The sequence below is a fragment of the Ailuropoda melanoleuca genome, chromosome 2, assembly GCF_002007445.2.
Source record: "Ailuropoda melanoleuca isolate Jingjing chromosome 2, ASM200744v2, whole genome shotgun sequence".
NCBI lineage: Eukaryota > Metazoa > Chordata > Mammalia > Carnivora > Ursidae > Ailuropoda > Ailuropoda melanoleuca.
Window position 1 is genome coordinate 2,214,715 of NC_048219.1, and position 21,631 is coordinate 2,236,345.

Sequence of the window (21,631 nt, forward strand, 5' to 3'; positions counted from 1 at the left end):
AGTCCTCAAATTGAAACCTGCCTCCCCCATCCATTATTTGAATTTAAATCTTCAGGCGAGTAAATGGGGGAGGGTGGAGCCTAGTACAACCCCAAGGCTTAAAAAAAGTGTTTGCCAGAGAGACGCCTGAGTCAGCATCACTGCCCCAAATGTGTACATACACTCAACAGAAAACAGTGAAACCCACTCATCTTAAGTCCCATTTAACCTCCCCCCCTCTGCAATATTCTTAAGAATGTTGCTTTGGTTATGTGCTGTTAATAATCCTGAGTTGGATAAAACAACACACCCCATCCATAGACTTTTTCCCCCTTGTTTAAACAAAGTGATCTAAAAGCCCCTTTCTGGGCATTTCAGAGGAAGGCTTTCAAAGAGAGAAGCGAGATCCAAGAAACGGTAGACTTGGGAGAATGGGCAGAATACGTTTTTTAAAACCTTGTGTTATCCAAACGTACTTCAGTCCACTACACTCTTCCGATAAGGCAGTCACGTTTTTCGAAAGTGCAAGGTGTACTTGATTTCCCAATTCTGAACCAAGAGCAGAACTGGAGGAAGGTGCTATCACACATATACAGTTTGCCATCTTTTCTGAATGCAGGAAAGCCAAGGCCCTGAAGCCCAAACTGAGACACCAACCCTTGCTCCCTGCAGGAGACATGCAGCTGCCCCCTCCTTGACCCAACACTGAAACAGAGACCACTGGGCCGTGCGTAGGGCGGGTGCGCTGGAGCCGACGCGGGGAGGAGGCTAATCTGAAGACACTTCTCCACGATTACAACAAGTTCTTCACTTTCATGCTTTATTGAAAGTAAAATATGAATCAAAGACAGGTACTGGTAAGCAGGTTATGTCTCTAAAGAATTACTTTTTAGTTCAGAGCAGAATGTTGTCCCATCTACTGTGATACAAATCCTTTATGGACCAATGCATCTGGTATGAAACTCGAGCAAGGAAATAGAACAGAATTTTATTCCCTCCCGTGACTATAAATCTCGTATGTAAACATGATTTATTGTCACTGCTACTAAACTGCTTCGATCTGTACTTGCCCCCGCCCCCCCACCACCCTCCCTTCAATATAAAATTTGAAACATTTCCTTCAAGTCTGATGTCCTTCAGTGCAATCTGCTTTATTTGACATAAGGCATTTGGGACAGTCACTTCAGAATAGTTCTCTGCCTTTTGGAAGAGTCACAGAATGGTTTAATTCTTAAATCCACGTTTTCGGTAATGCCCTAACATGCCAAACTCCTCTCTTCCCTTCTGGTCATTTTGTTTGCAGTCAGCAAGTGTTCAAAAGATTAATGTCCAAGTAGACCAGTACCTGGGAAAAGAAACACACGTGGAGGCACAGGTGTGAACCGAAAAGTAAGAGTTCATGTATTCCACTTGCCAAGAACGCATCATCAACAGGGAATATCCAAGTTTAACAAACGAGCACAGCACCCCTTGACGTTGAAGGGTAGGAAAAAATATCAGCAGACTCCAGGCTTTCAGCTAAATCACATTTCTGCTGAAAGCTACGTGTTTCCTACGCGGTTATCTTCACACACGTTAATCAGATTTTATTGATGCTTTCATTTGATGGCCATTTTGTCATAAAGAAATTTTTTTGTTTTGTTTTGTTTTGACCACATCAGGAGTTTCTTTGTAGTGGAAACGTGCAGACAACAGAGCTGCACTGAGACGAAGGCTTTATTTAGGCCGGTAGCTTTGCTCACTCATTTGCTTTAGCAAAGAACCCCCGGTATCTGATTCAAACTCATTCCTTGGCAAAACCACAAGCTGCCACGGACCTCTGGAGTAGGCCAAAAAGATTCATGATGGCAACGGTTAAATCTGTAAATATCAAAGGTCTGTATTTGACAAATCAATCCATGTCACTGGCGTACGTAACTACAGCGGCCGTGAGGTGACTACACACCACCGTGCCTCTGTCCAGAGTAACAATCCAAGAAATGCTTGAATCCTCAATAGATAGAGGAAACCTTTTCACTGAACCGGCTATAATTCAGCAAATTCCTTTCCTCGAATTCTTACCAGTGATACACACACTGTTTTCCTCTAAGATGAGACTGACAGAAGGAACTGGGAACAGGTCAATATAATGGTCGAAATGCCGCTAGCTAATCCCCCAACCTCCCCATCCACCCTGCCCCTCAAACGAGAAAGGGAAAGCAAATGGGCATCTGGCAGCTGTATTTCGAACACACAGGCCCTCTCTGAGGCCTGAGTGCTGAAAAAGATAATGAAGAAGCTTGAATAAAAAATACATTTAACGAAAATTAATTTCAGTCATGAGACTCAGATTGAATTAAATTTTAAAATCAAATTATAGCCTTCGCTTTAAGAGAAAATTACAGTAGGACTCTGGCATTCATGAACAAAACATGACAAATGTAACTTACCTTTAAACCCTTCTTCCGGCATACACACTAGAAAAAAAGAAAGAGAAAAAAATAATTCCAAAATGAAAAGATTGCTGGGACAGACAACAGTAATATCACTTTGATGCCTAAAGACAATAAGTTTAAAATAACTTCTAAGTAATGTTACTCACCCATAATGATTACCTTTGAAGTTTTGGGTGAGAATAAACAGATGATGATCTTTCTGTTTTTATTTTCACCAAAGCAACACACGTGCATCATTTGAAAAGTCAAACACAGTAGAAGAATGGTTGTAACTGGAGAGAGCTTTTGCAGGACACCAGGGGAGGCAGGCCTGGAGAAAGCCATGTGACTGATGCCCCCTGGAGCTGTGTCTCCCCCGCCTCCCCCCCATTCCCACACTCCAGAACGAACCATTTGAACTCTGGTAGCCCTTTCTTCTGGACTTTATTTCCAGATAATGTGCTTATTCAGCTGACCCTTGAACACCTCGGGGTTGGAGGCACTTGACTCACTGCATGGTCAAAAATCTACATATAGCTTTGGACTCCCCCAAAAGTTGACTGGAAGCTTTACCGCCAACAGTCATTCAACACATACTTCGTATGTTGTATGTATTATAGACCGTATCCTTACAATCCAGTAAGCTAAAGAAAAAAAAGTTATTTTTCTTTTTTTAAGAGAGCAAGTGGGGGAGGGACAGAGGGAGAGAGAGAATCCTGAAGCAGACACCCGCTGAGCAGAGAGCCCGACATGGGGCTGGATCCCAGGACCTTGAGATCATGACCTGAGCTGAAGTCAAGAGACGCTTAACTGACTGAGCTATCAAGATGCCCTGAGAAAAATGTTAAGAAAATTTTAAGAGAAAATACATTCACAGTGCTGCACATACACTTATTGAAAACAAACAAAAGCCATGTATGAGTGGACCTGCACAGTTCAGAGCCATGTTGCTCAAGGGTCGACCGTATTGTTACTTCCTAACTTTAGATGATCTCCACTAACTTCCTCAACAAAAGATAAACACTCAGTTCTTCCACCAGCTCTTACGTGCCACCTGCCCCCAACTCATCTATCCTCCTGACAGAGATCATTTCTAAGCCAATGGGTCTCCGGTATTCACGTTATTTTTACTCCACGTACAGCACTCACAGTCGAACCCCTTTGCGCACTTGGTTGTATTTCCTGTTCTGTAGGACCTTTTGTTGGTCCTGATACCTGCTGTGTTATTTACGACTCCCACTTTCTCTGTACTGTCTCCGCTTCAAGCAGAAGCTCTTTTGAAGACGTGTAAACGTCCAGCCAGGCAGCCATCACTTCCACGTTGCCCCGTGGACATCCTCCGCCACCGCCTGCGCCCCCGGCTGCGATCTGGAATGGGGTGCTCACCCCTCCCACCACAGAGCTCCTCTTCTGGGATTTGCCTTCACCACCGTCTAGGGCATTTGTCCTATGTTGGACCCCTACTTTTTGGTTCCACCATTAAAATCTTCCCTGACTTACACTCTTGTTTAAGAGGGGCACAGCCTCCCGCAGTACCTGGGAACGGTGCACTGGAGGGAAGTGTTCTGAGGCCTCCCGTGTGCTCACAAGAGCCATCACACGTGAGGCCAGAATAACGTGTCTCGTTGTAGAATTCTGACTGGAATTCAATTTTCCTCAGGATCCTGTGGGCACAGCTCTATGCACCTGCCTTTCTGACTCTTCATCCTAGGAACGTGACTCATTTTCCTTCGCATCTCTGGATGCTTTTAGGGTCCTCCCATGCCCAGATTTTCACTTACGGTATCGGGCCCCTGGTGAAATCATTTTTTAATTTCGTAAATCCCTTTCTGTTCTCTGAATGTTCCTTCTATCTAGTCCCCTCGCTGTGTGGTCTCTCTGTATTATGAGTAATTCTTAAGCTTTCTTACGTGTCCTGCATCAACTGCTTCTATGGGTTCCTTTTTTTTTAGTCTGCTGACAGACACCTTTCAGTTCCATGCTCTCATTCCTCCACTGCCCGGTGGCCTGGCTGCCCCTTCTGCCTACTGAAGCGTGAGGACTCTGTTCAGGGGGCGCTGGGGGGAGGGCTTCCCTGAAGGGCACGAAGATGAACCACTTAAGAAAAATAGATTTCTGCAGGTGACATTCTTGAATTGGCCACTATCCCCCAAGTGGGATCTTCTCCTTCCTGTGTGGGAGGGAGAGGTGGCTGCCATCATCTGAACAAAAAGCCAGGGCTGTCCTTCCTATGTGCTACTAACAGCCTTGTTCTTGCCTTTGTGGTTCAAGTTGCTCAAAGCGCTGGGACACACACCGTTGGTGGCCACATGACGCGCAGGTGGGGAAAGGAGCAGTGACAGGATGTCACTGGAGGGGCTGTGAGTGGTCTCCCTGCTTCTGGTCTCAGGCTCTGCGATCTGAGTTAACTGCTTCTTGCAGACCTCTTCCATCTGCAGACTTCAGCTAGATGCCGGTTTCCTCAGGTCAGCTAATTACTACTCTTTTTTTGGCTTTCCATTTCCCCAATTTTTGTATGCACCTTTCTCTTTCTCTGAGCTTCTAAGACACATGCTGTTAGATCCCGCCCTATCAACACTTAGAACCTTTTCAAAGTTAAAAGTAAAAGCTTCACTAGGTGTAACTGCCCCTCATTCTAACAAGGTAAGCAACAAATTCCTCAAACAAGTTTGCCTTTACCTTGCATGACGTCATCCATTGCGGCATAATCCGCAATTGGCTCATCAGCCTAGAAAGACAAAGGAAGATAATTCAAAACCTCGGGGAGCGGGAGCCTGGAGCAGGGGCAGGCCAGACCCTCCTCACACGCGTTGGGCCTGGATGCAGCACTGTGTAGCAGAGAACAGGCTTCGAGCACAGCCAGAGATGTCCAGGACTCACAGAGGATGCCCTGGCCAACAACGATGTAGGTCTAGACCCGTCACCTCCAAAACCGTACATTATCTGTGGCACTCTTCCTGCTCCTCAAAACACTTCTCGATGTGGAAATGTTTAGATCCTCTAGATTACTAAATGCAGATTCAATTATATGAGCTAGGAAGCCAGCGGTGACAGTGACAGAGTGAGTTGAAACCAAGTCAGACTGGTCCCCTAAAAATAGGTTAGCTTTAAAAGACATCTGTGTCCCTTCTTGCCACTAGGAACAAAACACCCATTGCCTTCTCAGGACGGAAGCCAGCACGGAGTGCGAGCTGGTGGCAGGGTGAGCTGCGCGGGCCTCTTTGCCCCATGACCAGTGTGGACTCTAGCTGCCCGTCTTAAGTGCAAGCCCTTTGATTAACATGGGCCGTTCTGAGAATTTTGGACGTAGAGTCCTTAAGGACTTGGCAACTTTAGGTTTTCAAAGTAATTCCCCAGAACCTACAGTTGTGTGAAAAGTGAACAGAGGGAGGGGGCGGGCGGTAAGAGGAGGCTGCGCGGACGTGTGGAGGAGTGGGAATAATGGGCTTCTCGTTTCCAGGGCCCAACTGGATCTCCCCAGAACCGAGGCTCCAGGGTATGAAACGCATATATTTCACAGTTCAAAACCCTAACAAATCTTCTATCGCGTGACGCAGTGGTGTTTGGCATAGTGGGGATACTTCTAGCCGAGAAACCGAAGAGGCAAAGGGAAGCAATGAAACCCAGCCCTTAGGGAGAGGGAAAGGGAAGCACTGAGCTAATGAGGCTGGCCCAGATACCCCTCCTTCCTGAAACACTTTCCACCTCTCCTAAATCTTCTCTACCCGAAGTCAATCTCCATGGCCTGGACAAGAATCCCATTAAGACAACCAAAAGTATTCTGACTGTCGTGGCCAAACCTCGTGTCTTATATTCGCTTCCCAGCTTGACTGGCTGGTTCTTCTAAGATGAAGGAAAAGAGACGATGCTTTAACAAAAGTATGGTTAAGTAATTCTGCTGATCCAGAAGTTTGGGCAGAGGCTAAATCTGTATCTATTATTTTTAACAACAATTATGAAAACCCCACAAGAACTAACGACGTCTGGACCTCCTCTCAGTCTCTTGTGGCTCAGCCAGCGCCGGGCGATCCAGAGGCCAGCAAGAACTCACCACGGTCGCTTATCACCACACCCTGCCGAGGAACACAGGCAATCTTAACCATCGCTGCCAGTGGTTTACACATAGGTGCCGGACATCAAAACCTTCTATAATTTCCTCAGGTAAGGAGCCGTTACCTACCTTTAACAAAATGACAGATTCAGGAATGACGCCAAGGGTGCCGAGGGTGGCACAGTCATCACTTAAAATCTTTCCATCGATTGACAGATTCTGGTCAAAAGGAGCAACTGAAAATGCATGCATGATCTGTGCCAATAAAAAAAAAAAAAGCTTGTATAAGGCAAAATACTGAGACTTACACCCTATTTGAATAAATGAACACATGGATTCTTTTAAAAAAAAAACAAGTCTTCAGACTACAAAAGATACTACTCTTCACAGTCAGCCCACTGGCTACACTCCCACTGAGACTAAAATCCCAGCATCTCTGGGAACATCCTTAGAAGGTCTGGTAGAGGACAATTAGATCCACAGAGACTTTTGTTTGGCACCTCACCACCTCCCCCAGAGCGGGGGTGTGGGGAAATCGAAGGAGAAGGTGGACCATGCCGACAGCTCCTCTGGTTTTAAGGCCTGGGCAAGGAAATCACGGTCACTCTCATCATGTCCGGGTCCCACATTCTTTTGTCAAGTCCAAATTCTTTCATAAGATCATCTTTAAATTAACCAGCAGGCTATTTGGATTTTCTTTCAGTTTTAATGCCATTAGCAAGCCTAGACTATATAATTCAGCTCTTGAGACTGCTGTATATTCTTAGACAGTCTTGTCTCCAGGAATCAAAATATGAATTTCTTAGGGAAGGGACCATATATACCCCATCCTAATTCCAGACAATTGTTAAAAATTAAATACATTCAGAAAAAAAAATTAAATACATTCAGAAACACTGTTATGTATAATAAACATTTTGTCAACATCACAAAAATGTCTTATTTTTATCATTTCTGGATAATAATTACCAGTGGGCAGGCAAGGAGGAGTTGGCCTTGGACGGGACCACACAGGCACCTTCAATGGTAAATTCTAATTCGTAACTTGGAGGGTGAGTTCAAGAATATTCATTTTAGGGGCACCTGGATGGCATAGTCAGTTGAGTGACTCGTGGTTTTGGCACACACTGAGATCTCAGGGTCGTGAGACTGAGCCCTGTATTGGGCTCTGTGCTAAGAGTCTGCTTAAAATTCTCTCCCTCTCCCTCTGCCCCTCTCCCTGCTCTAAAATAAATCTTCAAAAACAGTATTCATTTTATAATGCTTCGTAACTTATTCAATGCTTCGTGTATTTTAGGACACGTATGTTTTATTACACCGATATCCATGATGTTGTGGGAGCACTATTCTACCTTTATGCCCCTCTACTCTGAATCTGGAAAGACAGAGCAGTCCTGAGCAACTGTGGCTGTCACAGGGCCCAAGAGCCTTCCAAGCTGAGAAGATCATGACCGGAAATGTGATTTTATTTTATTTTATTTTTTTTTACACATTAATCACATTAAAATGTGATTTTAATAATGGCACACAGAAAAATGAGAACCAGGATAACAACACTGGCCCTCTCCCTGTCAGGCCAGAATCTTAACTGGCCTTCACAAAAGGACATCAGCTCCCAAGAAACAAGCAGAGATGGATCGGGACGCCTGGGGGGCTCAGTTTGTTAAGCATCCGCCTTCAGCTCAGGTCATGATCCCAGGGTCCTAGGATCGGTCTTGCATCGGGCTCCTTGCTCAGCTCCCCTGCCGGCCGCTCCCCCTCCTTCTGTGTACTTTCGTGCTGTGTCAAGTAAATAATCTTAAACAAAACAAAACAGAGCTGGATCTGTGGCTAACGGGCACTGGTATCGTCAATGATCTGCCTGGGCATCCACGAATGTATTTCTGGTGGGTAAGAAGCACACCAAGACACTTCTACCCAAGCCAGCCAGGCACAGTCATCGGGTGGAAGTAACCAGCCCCAGGGTATCAAAGGGGACCCGGGAGGAAGACAGAGTTCCAGTGGAGGTGTCCAGGGCCAATTTAATGAGGGCAATGACATAGCTTCAGGACTGTAGGAACGCGTGCTCACATCCCCAAAGCCATGAGGTTGGACAAAGCAAACACCTCCAGCCACGAGCACCCTTCCTGACGGGCTGATGCTTAGTACTTAGGTTTTGAGGACACAGACAAGGACATTTAGTTAACTTCATTCAACAACTAATGAAGCTTTTATCACAAAGCCACCATGAGCCGGATGCTTTGCTCCATACTGGAAATATAAAAGCCAGTGAGTAATCCCACCCTGGACGGGTTCAGAGAGCGAGGACAAAACAGTGTAGCCTAGATGGTGGCAGAAGGTACACGTCAGATCTGGGGAGGACAGAGGAAAGGGTTCGACAGCTGGAGGCATAGACAGGTCTTGGGGGGGGGGTTGCTATGGAAGATAAACAAGTATCACTAGTGAGGAGAAAACGCTCTTTCAGAACGAGGGAATGGGACAAAGGCACGGAGGCCTCTGGTACGGTAATTCACAAACCATGAAAATGCCTGAGTATAATTACTCTTATATGGGCCTGTTTCATCAAGCAGGTGCAGCATCCCTGATCTGCGGAGCACACAAGGAACAACGAGAGCCTGTTCCCTAATGGGGAGCGGCTCTGGACTGCTTGCTACGGTGTCGGGTGGGGGTGGCTAAAATAAGGAAACCCAGGGGCAGTGACTTTAGCCTGCCAGCCATTTAACCTCTATGAAAACGTTTCTTCCTCTCTAAGGCAGGCAACATTGCCCGCTCAAAACCTATCTTTGGGAAAATGAAATAATAACAATTAAACACCGAATATCTTCTGCAAAAGGAGATGAATCAATTGTACTTCCATTTACTTTATGGTATCAGAGGTGGATGAATTAATAATCAGGCAAAGCAAGCTACTTAAGGTTTTAAGCAACTATAAATGGGCTTGTCCAGAATAAAACATTTACAATTTTACAAAGGTTGTCCTCCTATTAACTTGGAAATATAATATTCCTTAGAGGAAAGGCTCCATCACACATTAAAAAGACAGTAATACTTAAAAAAAACCTCACCCACCACCACTAACTGAGGGTCACACGCATGCCCACTACAAACCCCAATGCTGGCCAGGCTGCCAGGCAAAAGGTCACGTCTAGTGGAAGCATTCAAAGCCACCACCACTGAGCAGCGAGCGAAAATTACATCTCACTGCCCTTTGTTTTGACTCTGGATCACAGTGGCCTCAAAGCCCAGGTGGGGGGCGGGAGGAAGGACGCTACAAAGGACCCGTCCAGGAAGAGCACATCGGGGGTTTCATTTGAACTGTGGCTCGCTTCAGACAGCAGCTCGGGGCAGGTAACACGCTCCTACACAGAGGATATTTCTGCTGACTTTTGATTTGTTCTTCAAAAATCGTAGTCCATAATAAAAGCAGAAAGCAGCACAGGCCTTTTGAATGTCTTTATCCACAGGGGCTCTTTCTGTTAATTTAAAGGTTTTAAATGTTCGAGGTTTACCACTGACAGGCAAAAAGCCGGTGACAGAAACAAGCTTTCTCAGATGTAAAAGGTACAATAACAGAGTAAAGATATTATGCCAACACGTTTATTTTCAGAGCCACGGGTTCAACCAAGGGAAATACTGTTCCCAGGACAATCTGGAACATATAACACCCTCAAAGGAAGCCTGTACTTTTGCCTCAATTACAATGATAAATATCAGCAGCAAGAAAAAATACATAACCAGTAAACTATGCCACATGAAAGTAGCAAAGAGGGAAATTTGGTCAACTTTTTGGATATGTATCAGTGCCTGAAACAGATTAGGGGCCAGATTTTCTTCACGGACATCTTGAACTTATCAGCCCCTCTTGCCTAGGTTTAGGACACACCACTGCCATGCTCATTTATACCACTTTTGTACTGATACCAAGAAATAACAAAATCACGAAGCATTTTCATAATGCCTACTTTGCATTCACTGAACTGATGTGCAAACCAATGCTTGTTTGGAGGGAGCGGGGGGAGGCATGGGGAAGAAAATGATCTAAAATGAATCTTCAAAAACCAGTTTGGAAAACACTGCTCCATAAAGAGAGGTGGTAAAGGTAACTTTAAAATTCTAGCAAGGAGACTTATCTGACACCAAAAATATTGTGCCAGAATCCTGACTCATTGGAGTGAATCAACAATGAAGCAGCCGCCTTTTAATTCCCCTCACGTTTCACAGCACATCTTGGTAATCGGCGCGAATACCTATCAAGTGGTCAAAGGAAAACATAGGGCACGATAAAGCGAGGGAACGATGATTCTGGAACAACCTCGGTGTGCAGCAAGTGAGATGGCTTTCACTGCTTCTCATCACTGGAAAGCTACTCAAAACCTGCTCACGTTTTCACGATCCAAACCACTTTCACCTTCACAGAAAGATTCTTGGTTATTTTGTCTGGTTTAAAAAACTTTCTATTTTTCAATTACATGGTCTCTAAGCTCAGCAAAGGGCTTGAACTCATGACCCTGAGACCAGGAGTCGCATGCTCTACCGACGGAGCCAGCCAGATGCCCCTGATTCTCGGCTACTTTAAAAACTTTAAGTCTTTCTAAAAAAGAGTTATTTCAATTTAGGCATTACTGTGAAATCAAAAGAATCCCCTCTCAATGGATTAATACTATGAGCAGATAAGAGGTTAAAATGGCCGGCGATGAAAGAAAACAGAGACGCAGATGGACAGGGGGAAGCAGGAACTCGTCAAGGTCCTTGAGGTCCAGAGCACACTTAAATGAAAGTTGTGTTTTCCTCACCTGAATTTTCAATTCTTTTAATGTTTGATTAGCAGAAACAAGAAGTGCTTTCTCACCACGAACTTTCCTATGTCGCATACTGCGCCGAATGACTTGCTTTTGATAGGCTATATAATTTTGATGGGTTATCTTTTGCCGCTTTGTTCCTCCATTGCTCTATAATAAAGATCCAAAACAAACAAGGCACTGAAATTATCCACTCTGTGACTCATGCACTTACGTCCATCAAGGAGGCAAAACTGGTTTCCTTATTGGTCCCTTGACCATCTGAAATTCAGTGTCAACAGTCAGTAGAAACTCGCCGGAGATTCGTTCTTAGCAGGTCCACAGAAAACTGGGGGGTGGGGGGGATAAGGGAGATCTACCTCTCACTGCATGTAAGCTCCAGGATTTAAAAAAAAATTGTTATTAAAAGGACATTTAAAAGCAAAGTGGTATGTTTGACCTTAAATCAGAAAAACACACGTGATAAACTAAAGAACTTTAAGATTGCTACATGTAATTCATAAACCACCTGAATCCTAATGTCTGTATTATACATTTTCTTCCTTTGAGAATTGCATGGAAGCTAAGTGGAAACAGCTGAGAAGTTTAAAACAAAAGACAGTATTAATAAAGACATCAAACTTGGTTTAACTAAAAACAGGATGACACACTGTGCCTCTTGACAGGATCATGACATCATTTCAACTGTGAAATATTCTTGCAAAAATGTTAAACCTGAATCTCAAGCATTTAGACCCAATTTCCAAAGGACAGAAATATAGAGAACAGAGAAACGAAGGAACATCAACAATGTAAGGAGGCAATCGGCTGAATCGAGGATGTGGGACAATCTAAAAGAAATCAAATTGGTGTCTAGTCAATATCAAAGACAAAAGGAAAAGGGGTGAGGAGGTGGGACCAATGTTCTAGATACGATAAATGTATACCGTGACAGCATGCTAGGTTGAGGGGAAAATATTATTTTAGACATATCTGGGATACCTGGAAAAACTTGAGTCCAGGTAATAAGACACTGTCTTATTTATTTGTTGGTTTAAGTATTTAGAGGTGGAGGGGCGCCTGGGTGGCACAGAGGTTAAGCGTCTGCCTTCGGCTCAGGGCGTGATCCCGGCGTTGCGGGATCGAGTCCCACATCAGGCTCCTCCGCTGTGAGCCTGCTTCTTCCTCTCCCACTCCCCCTGCTTGTGTTCCCTCTCTCGCTGGCTGTCTCTATCTCTGTCGAATAAATAAATAAAATCTTAAAAAAAAAAAAAAAAAGTATTTAGAGGTGGAAAGTCATGACGGACAGCATCTAGCTAAAGATAGTTTGGCAAAATGTACAGGAATACAGACAGGTACAGAATTCAATTATGTAGCAGTCTTCAGAAAAAAATTATAGATAAGGACCAAATGTCTTTCTACGACACTCCCATAAAAGCCTCATAAGAAGGTTAACAGTCAAGAGTCTTCTGTTAACCAGGCCAAGGAGTGAGAGAAACAAGATTCCTTAAAACAATTTTTCCCTGCGTTAATTACATCTGGATGAAGTAACCCCCAGGCCCCGGCTCTGGTTTCTGCAGTTGTCACTGAGCGTTAGCGGTGCATGAGCAGAGCGGTTTAGGGGTCATTATGGACACAGATGCCGCATACTCATTACGAACAGAGCTCCAGAGGTTTACAAAGCAGAGGATCAGGACGCAAGCACAGAAGAGCTCTGGCTCAGGCTGACAACCGCTGGCTAGGCGCCACGCAAAGCGAGGTTCAGCTCTAGCCCTGAGTCTACGGAGACACACAGGTGGTTCTAACCGTCGTTAAGAAAAAGTTACATGGGGGGCGCCTGGGTGGCACAGCGGTTAAGCGTCTGCCTTCGGCTCAGGGCATGATCCCGGCGTTATGGGAATCGAGCCCCACGTCAGGCTCTTCCGCTATGAGCCTGCTTCTTCCTCTCCCACTCCCCCAGCTTGTGTTCCCTGTCTCGCTGGCTGTCTCTATCTCTGTCGAATAAATAAATAAAATCTTAAAAAAAAAAAAATTACATGGGGGGGCGCCTGGGTGGCTCAGTCGTTAAGGGTCTGCCTTCGGCTCAGGGCGTGATCCCGATGTTATGGGATTGAGCCCCACATCAGGCTCCTCCGCTATGAGCCTGCTTCTTCCTCTCCCACTCCCTCTGCTTGTGTTCCCTCTCTTGCTGGCTGTCTCTATCTCTGTCAAATGAATAAATAAAATCTTAAAAAAAAAAAAAGAAAAAAGAAAAAGTTACATGGAAAGGGGAGTTAAAAATAAATAAAGTTAGGGGCGCCTGGGTGGCTCAGTTGTTAGGCGACTGCCTTCGGCTCAGGGCGTGATCCCGGCGTTGTGGGATCGAGCTCCACATCAGGCTCCTCCACTATGAGCCTGCTTCTTCCTCTCCCACTCCCCCCGCTTGTGTTCCCGCTCTCTCTGGCTGTCTCTCTGTGTCAAATAAATAAATAAAAAATCTTTAAAAAAAAAAAAATAAATAAATAAATAAATAAAGTTAATCATTTTCCTCAATCTCCACTGTTTGAAAGGAAAGGTCAAGCTGCACCTAAGTCCCACAATTAGGAAGAATAAAAACATCTACAACGAAATAAAATTTTACTACAGACATACAAAACACAACCAAATAACAAATCCCTAGACACTGAATAAGATATTAAATTTTTTGTAATGGCTCTGATTTTAAATAGGTCTAAAAGCTTTTCCCAGAATTATTTTTAAAAAACCCAAAAAACAAAAAAACAGAATTTAAATCCAACTTATCTGACAAAAAACAGCCCACTGGTTTTAGACGGCTTTCAATTACCTAAGTGATATCCAACACTGGGTGCATCATTAACCTGAATTGTAGAGAAGGTCAAAGTCAAAGGGACCGGGTTGATCTAGCTTAGAGGAAAAAAGGGGATTTGTTCCTCCCCATTAAGGACAAGCGGAGATGCATCATTTCCTGTTACAGGGATTTAAACCAGCAATTGCAGATGCTGTCCATCTACTGAGATACCAAAACATGTTACAAAGAAAATGTCAGGGTCCTGAAGTTCTGAAAGGTATGACATTCTTCTGGGACCATCTCCTCTTCTAAAGGAAGGTCACACTTGAGATTTTTTTGAGGGATAAAATATTTAAAACATTCTAGAGTATTACAATATCCAAACAAGGAGAGGGAAGACAGGAGAAAATTATAATGTATATGTAAAAAAAATTACAGCATAAAAGGCAATGTTTCCCATCATTCTCTATCATATTTGTAAATATGAAATCTGCTGTCATCCACAACTGAGAAGAGTAATTCCACATCCACTCTTTAAAAATTGCTGTGGTTATAACCACAATGAACAAAACTAGACATTCAAAAAAACCGGCTTCCCAAAAATCTAAATCACTTGAAAATATAAAGAGTTTTCTAAATAACTCAGGCTGAAAAGCAAAGCTTGAAATAACAGACGCTAAGGACAGTATGAAGATACATATCGAGCTTCACGAAGTAATTTTACAAAATTTACCAGAAGAACAAAAAATGAGTCAGTGACAACTGACTTGAAAAAAAGAGGAGATTTCCAACTGATCAGTAAACCATACTTTCAAGACCTAATCACTGAAACAATATCGTCCTGCCAGCCGAGCACTGCAAGAGAACAGTGCCCTAAGTCTGGTGGGTATGTCCACGGCCCAGTACCCACTGATTTTAATGTAGCAACTCAAACGAGCACATAAACTAGTCTGTGGAGCTCTGCCTTGCAAGATGGATGGTCGGAGGCGATGGGGCCGTGACCAACACGGTTAGAAGTTGCCCACAAAGATATGTTCGCCAACTCCAAACAAGAGATCATCTCAAAAACCATCCCAAGAAACATTAGACCTACATCTACAAAGGTCTGAGTAAGCACAGGATTTACAATGTCCCGTCAAAGTTCAGCCTGCATTCCTGTAACACGTATAGGTTTGGCTATTTCTGCAGCCAAGGGGCCCTCCGGGGCTGGCCGACTACAGCGCACATTTGACTGAGTGGCGAATCACAGTCAGCGGGGTGGTGCGCAGAGAGCCCGATTCTGTCCTTTTCCACAGGTATGCGTAGCGAGCATGTGAGGGGCTCCAACAGGCCATGGAAAACAAATGGGGTATCTCTCTGTACCAGCTAGAAAACGACAAGTAACATTTGCCTCAGGGAGACCAAGATTCAAGTCAAGGGGGCTTTTCAGACTTTCTTGATGCTGAAAATGAAGTAACAGTATCAGTGTATAGAGACAGCCCAAGCCCAGACAGCTCTGCTCTGTAACAGACACAGATAGGGCAGACGGCCACGATAACACTTTCAGTCCTTCAGGGAGAAGGTGAACCATAATTTGACTACTGTATTTTAGCAGTGAAGAAAGAAAATACATGTCTCATCTGTTAAAACTAAACTCTAATTAAACTACAAATTCCATGAATTTAAGGTATCCACAGAATACCCTGGGACACAGTGGTCTGACTTTTTGAGAAGCTGAAACTTACCCACATCATATATCAACCATATTCCCAACTTATTTCCTGTTCTTAAGTTACTTTTCTCCAATAACACTATGAATATGCAGAATATATTCAAGTAACTAAATAAGTGGGATAGAAAATCGTAACAAAATACATAGAAAACAGACAATTTAAGAAGAAAAAAATTAAATTTATCATAATGAAATATGAAAGATGAATGCTGACCTGGTCATTTGATTAACACTTTAAGAGACACAGAAATCTCTTCTATAAACTCCATTGGTAAGACCACAGCATATTTTGTTTGTAATGATGGAAACTGAGTTAATTTTTTCATAGTTAAATAATCCAAGATTAAACAACAAAACGATATGGATCTCATTTTAGTCTTCTTTTCAGGCAAAAGATTTAAAAAATTGTATTTTAACCTTTCTTACTCAGTAGCAACAAATGTATTATTAATTCTGGAACAATGCAGTTCACGGCTTCTTGAAAGAAATCAGGGCTGCAACTGCGTGCCACGAAAACGAAGCAATGAGGGCAAAGAAGGGAGCTGAGAACTAATGTCCCGTGGAAGGGACGGGAAATGTCTGCGGACGTGGACTGGCTGCTTTCAGAACGGCGGAAGGTAGGACAATAAAAAGCAGGTTCAACACATACTTGATTAAAATCTGGATCTTTTTCTCCATCTGGTTTAGCTTCTTCCTTATCCTCTTCCGTTTCGGAACTACTCACATTCAGCTCCGGAGCTGAATCCTTCATCACCTGAATACAAACACAGAGACAAGATGGTCAGGCCCTTGCAGGGCAGGCTATGGCGGGTGTTGTGGCTTTATCAACAGTGGGATAATAGACCTGGCAGACGACGGAGACTCAAGGGCTGTTTCCTGTGCTCTTTTAACATGTTAGTTTTTATCCTAGGATTCACTCGTGTGTAATGTGGTCACCATAAACGCAATCAGTATCTGCGGAACGAGTTATTATCATTGGGCTTTTACAATGATGTTATTTTGCGGAAGTTCGAAGATGCTCTAAATTTTCCCTAGCGTGGGGACTGTCAAACCATTCAGACAGCGGGAGCCACAATACCTCCTTAAGAAAAGGAAGGAAGGAGGAAATGCTCTTTTACATTATGAAATACCGTTAAAAACTCAAATACTAAAACTTTAGATAAGTTGGATACTATTTTAGATACCAGTGTATACATGGACTAATAGGCACAAAGACTTAAAACTTGAGGAGGAAACACAGAATTGATACTGTTTAACTGTACTTTCTCAGCAAATGAGGAAATAAAGGCCTTAGTTCAACCTGTGAAGCAGAACCCAAGACCTTAAGAGCATAATCTGTAAATTACCCCCCTAAAACAATGTGTTTGGTAACAATCGTCAAATAAAATGTAGTTTATTCTCTAATTCCCCAAATCCTGGAATCAAATTAATGACACGCCCAGAGATCTAGGTCAGGACCTACCTAAGGGCCATCCACTCCTAACAGAAATACTGCCAATCCAATCCACAGCAAGTTTTAACACCCCTGCACCCAAAACACAACCAAATCTCCGTCATCTTCTCTTAGATCAGGGCAAGAGGCTCTGAACTGGCCTCCAGACACAACTGCCAGGGTCACCTCTTTAAAGCATGAATCTATTCACACCATGATCTTGCCTGCAGCTCTCCAGTGGCTGACATCTATACTCGGAATAAAGGCCCAAATCCTTAGCATGACGTATAAAACATGACAGGACTTGTCCCTTGCTCTGTATCACTACCCTTCATTGGAAGAGACCTCACTTTGGGCTAGCACTGTTCCGTACGGTGGCCAGTGGGTACATGTGGCTGCTTAAAATGAAATGAATTAAAAATTCACTTCCTTAGTCACCATAGCCAGTCACATGCGGCTACTGGCTACCAGAGCAAACAGTGAAAACACAGAACATTTCTATCCCTACACAAAGCTCTACTGGACAGGGCTGCTCTACATACGACTGACTCTACCGCTTAAGCCCACGAGGCTCATCCCTCTGCCTGAAGCACCCTTCAGAGGCTGGATGTCTGCAGTGGACACTCAGGTAAACAACTCCTCCAAGACCTGTTTCTTGTCCAATTCCCATCTAACACTGCTACCCCTACCTCTACCAGTCTCCCACGTTACCCTGCTAGACTTCCTTCAAAAACACTCATTCCCGTGTAATCATCTTATGAATTCATGGGGGTTTTTTCCTGTTTTTTTTTTTTTTGATTGGATGTTCTAGATCTTTCTTTATTTTTTTTTATTTTTTTTTTAAGATTTTATTTATTTATTCGACAGAGATAGAGACAGCCAGCGAGAGAGGGAACACAAGCAGGGGGAGTGCGAGAGGAAGAAGCAGACTCACAGCGAGGAGCCTGATGTGGGGCTCGATCCCACAACGCTGGGATCACGCCCTGAGCCGAAGGCAGACGCTTAACCGCTGTGCCACCCAGGCGCCCCAGATCTTTCTTTAAATAGAAATGTAATTAGTATACAACACTGAATCAGTTTCAGGTGTACAATGATTTGACATATGTACACACTGTGAAATGATCACCAAAATAATGCTAATTACCATTTGCCACCCTATAAAGTTGCAAACGTATTGATGAGAACTTTTAAGCAACTTTCGAATTTGCAATATTATTGACCAGAGCCACCACTATACACACACATTACATACGCTATATACCCACAACTTATTTTATAACTGGCAGTCTGTATCTCTTGATCCCTCATCCTCCCACACCAACCCTGGCAACCACAAATCCATTCTCTGTATCGATGAGTTTTATTTGTTTTTTTAGATTCTATCTACAGGTGAAATCATACGGTATTTACTTTCTCTAACTTTTTTAATGGGCACAGTACCCTCAAGGTCCATCCATGTGGTCCCAAAAGCAAGATTTCGTTATTTTTTATGGCTGAATAGTATTCCATTGGGCACACAAACAGAACTTCATTTTCCCTTCATCTATCAACGAACACTTAGGTTATTTCCATCCTGGCCATTGCAAATAATGGTGCAGTGAACACAGGCGTGCATATATCTTTTAGATTTAACGTTTTTGTTTTCTTTGGATAAATACCCAGAAGCAGAACTGCTGGATCATACAGTAATTCAAAGAAGCTCCATCCTGTTTTCCATAGTGGCTGCACCATTTTCCATTCCCACCAATAGTGCACAAGAGTTCCCTTTATCTCCACATGCTCACAAATGCTTCTCTCTTACCCCTTTCACAGCCATTCTGACTGGTGTGAGGTGGCTGTTCATTGTCGTTTAGATTTGCATTTCCCTGTTGATCAGTGATGCTAAGCTTCTTTTCACGAGGATGCTGGCCATCTGTATTTCTTCTTTGGAAAAATGTCAATTCAGACTCTGCCAATTTTTTATCCAATTTTGTGCTGTATGAGTTCTTTATGTATTTTGGATTATGACCCTTTATGGTATATACGATTTGCAAATATCTTCTCCCATGTAGGCTGTTCATGGTTTCCTCCACTGTGCAGAAGATTTCAGACTGATGGAGTCCCATTTACTGATTTTTGCTTTTGTTGCCTTTGGAATCAACTGAAAAAATTATTACTACGAGGGACATCAAGGAGCTTGTTGCCCATTTTCTTTTAGAAGTTTTATGGTTTCTGTTCTTACTTTCAAGTCTTTAATCCATTTTGAGCTGATTTTTATGTGAGATGTGAGATAGTGGTCCAGTTTTGTACTTTTGCGTGTGGCTGTCCACTTTTCCCAGCACCATTTGCTGGAGAGACTATTCCTTCCCAGTGTATATTCTAGCCTCCTTTGTGGCAAAATACCTGACCCTATATGCTTGGGTTTATTTCACTTGGGTTTATTTCAATTAACATGTCTGATTTTATGCCCATACCATACCGTTTTGGTTAGTGTAGCTTTGTAACAGTTTGAAATCACCAAGAGTGCTGCCTCTAGCTTTTTTCTTCTTTCTCAAGACTACTCTGGCTATTAAAGATCTATTTTGTTTCCATACAAAATTTAGGGTTGTTTGTTTTTATTCTATTTCTGTTTAAAAAAAATGCCATTGTGATTCTGATAGGGACTGCACTGATTCTGTAGATTGCTTTAGATAATATCAACATTTTTACAGTATTAATTCTTCCAATTCATTAGCAAGGAATATCTTTCCATTTGTATCTTCTTCAATTTTATTAGTCCTGTAGTTTTCAATGTTTAGATCTTTTACCACCTTGGTTAAATTCATTCCTGAGTTTTTTTTTAAAAGATTTTATTTATGAGAGATAGTGAATGACTGGGGGAGGCGCAGAGGGAGGAGCAGCTGGAAGCATGGCTCTATCCCAAAATCCCGAGATCCTGACCTGAGCTAAAGAGAGACACTCAATGTCCCAGGCACCCCGTATTTTATTCTTTTTTGATGGAATTGTAAAGGAGATTATTTCCTTAATTTCTCTGATAGGTCGTTGCTAGATGTATAAAAATGGAACTAATTTTTTTTTTAAAGTAAGCAATATGCCCAAAGTTGGATTTGAACTCACAACTCTGAGATCTAGAGTCACATGCTCTAGGACTGAGCTAGGCAGGCGCTCTGCAAATTTTTTATGTATTATTTTGTGCCCTCCAACTTCAATAAGTAAGTAAATGGATATAGAATTTTGTTAAATCCTTTTCTGCATTTATGAAGAGGATCATGATTTTATCCGCTTTATTAATGTGTGTCACGTTGATTTGCAGATCCGCCATCCTTGCATCCCTGGAATAATTCCCACTTGATCACAGTGTATGCTTCCCCCTCCCTCTTTAAGATTTTATTTACTTGAGAGAGAGAGAGAGAGAGAGCGCGCACACACAAGCAGGGGGAGCAGCAGGCAGAGGGAGAGGGAGAAGCAGGCTCCCATTGAGCAGGGAGCCGGATGCGGAACTCAATCCCAGGACCCTGGGGTCATGACCTGTGCTGAAGGCAGACACTTAACTGACTGAGCCACCCAGCCGCTGTAATGTACTGTTAAATTTGGTTTGCTAATATTTTGTTGAGAATTTCTGCATCCATGTTCAAAGGGGTACTTGCCTGTGATTTGTTTTTTTATGCAGTATCCTTGTTGGCCCTGTAAAATAAGTTTGGGAGAATTCCTTCATCCTCAATTTTCTGGAAGAGTTTGAGAAGGATTGGTATTAAATCTTCATCGAATGTTTGGTAGAGTTCACCAGTAAAGCTATTTGGTCCTGGACTTTTGTTGGGCGTGTTTTGATTAATGACTAAATCTCCTTACGAGTAATCGGTCTATTCAGTTTTTCTGTTTCTTCGCGATTCAGTCTGAGAAAATTGTGTATTTCCAAAAATACAACCATTTCGTCTAGGTTTTTACCCAGTTTTCTTCTTGTAATTGATTTCCAGGTTCATACCAATGTGGCTGGAAAAGATGCTTGGTATGATTTCAATCTTCTTCAATTTACTGAGACTTGTGGTCCAGTGTATGGCTTACCCTGGAGAACGGCCCATGTCCATTTGAGAAGAATGGGTATTCTCCTGTTTTTAGATGGAATGTTCTGTATGTATCTATTAAGTTCATGGGGTCCAATGTGTCATTTAAGACTGATGTTTCTTTACTGATTTTTTTGTCTGATGATCTATTCATTGATGAAAGTGGGGTACGAAAGGCCCCCAGCAGCACTGCACTGTTGTCAACTTCTCCCTTTGACTCTGTTAACATCTGCTTTAAATATTTAGGTACTCCCTATGTTGGTTGCATATTTACAAATGCTCCTTGTCTTTTATTACAGTCTTTGTTTCAAAATCTCTTTTCTCTGATATACATAGCTTTCTATTGGTTTCCATTTACATGTAACAGCTTTTTCCATCCCTTTACTTTCAGTCTGTATGTGTCCTTGCATCTGATGTAAGTCTCTTATAGGTAACATA

The 21,631-nt window shown here is 43.0% G+C and overlaps 1 protein-coding gene across 7 annotated transcripts in view; it reads right to left on the minus strand.

The window, feature by feature from the left end:
* Positions 1 to 767: 767 nt before the first annotated feature.
* The window catches only part of USP48 (ubiquitin specific peptidase 48), a 92,988-nt gene continuing 72,124 nt past the window's right edge, over positions 768 to 21,631 (minus strand). For all 7 annotated transcript variants that reach the window (XM_019799981.2, XM_019799980.2, XM_019799979.2 and 4 more), the window contains 6 exons: positions 16,371 to 16,475; positions 11,238 to 11,393; positions 6,574 to 6,699; positions 5,073 to 5,121; positions 2,409 to 2,435; positions 768 to 1,324 (listed from right to left, as the gene is read on the minus strand). In XM_019799981.2, coding sequence (XP_019655540.1) covers positions 1,302 to 1,324; positions 2,409 to 2,435; positions 5,073 to 5,121; positions 6,574 to 6,699; positions 11,238 to 11,393; positions 16,371 to 16,475 — 486 coding nt within the window. In that variant the 3' untranslated portion in view covers positions 768 to 1,301. The remainder of the gene's footprint in view (positions 1,325 to 2,408; positions 2,436 to 5,072; positions 5,122 to 6,573; positions 6,700 to 11,237; positions 11,394 to 16,370; positions 16,476 to 21,631) is intronic.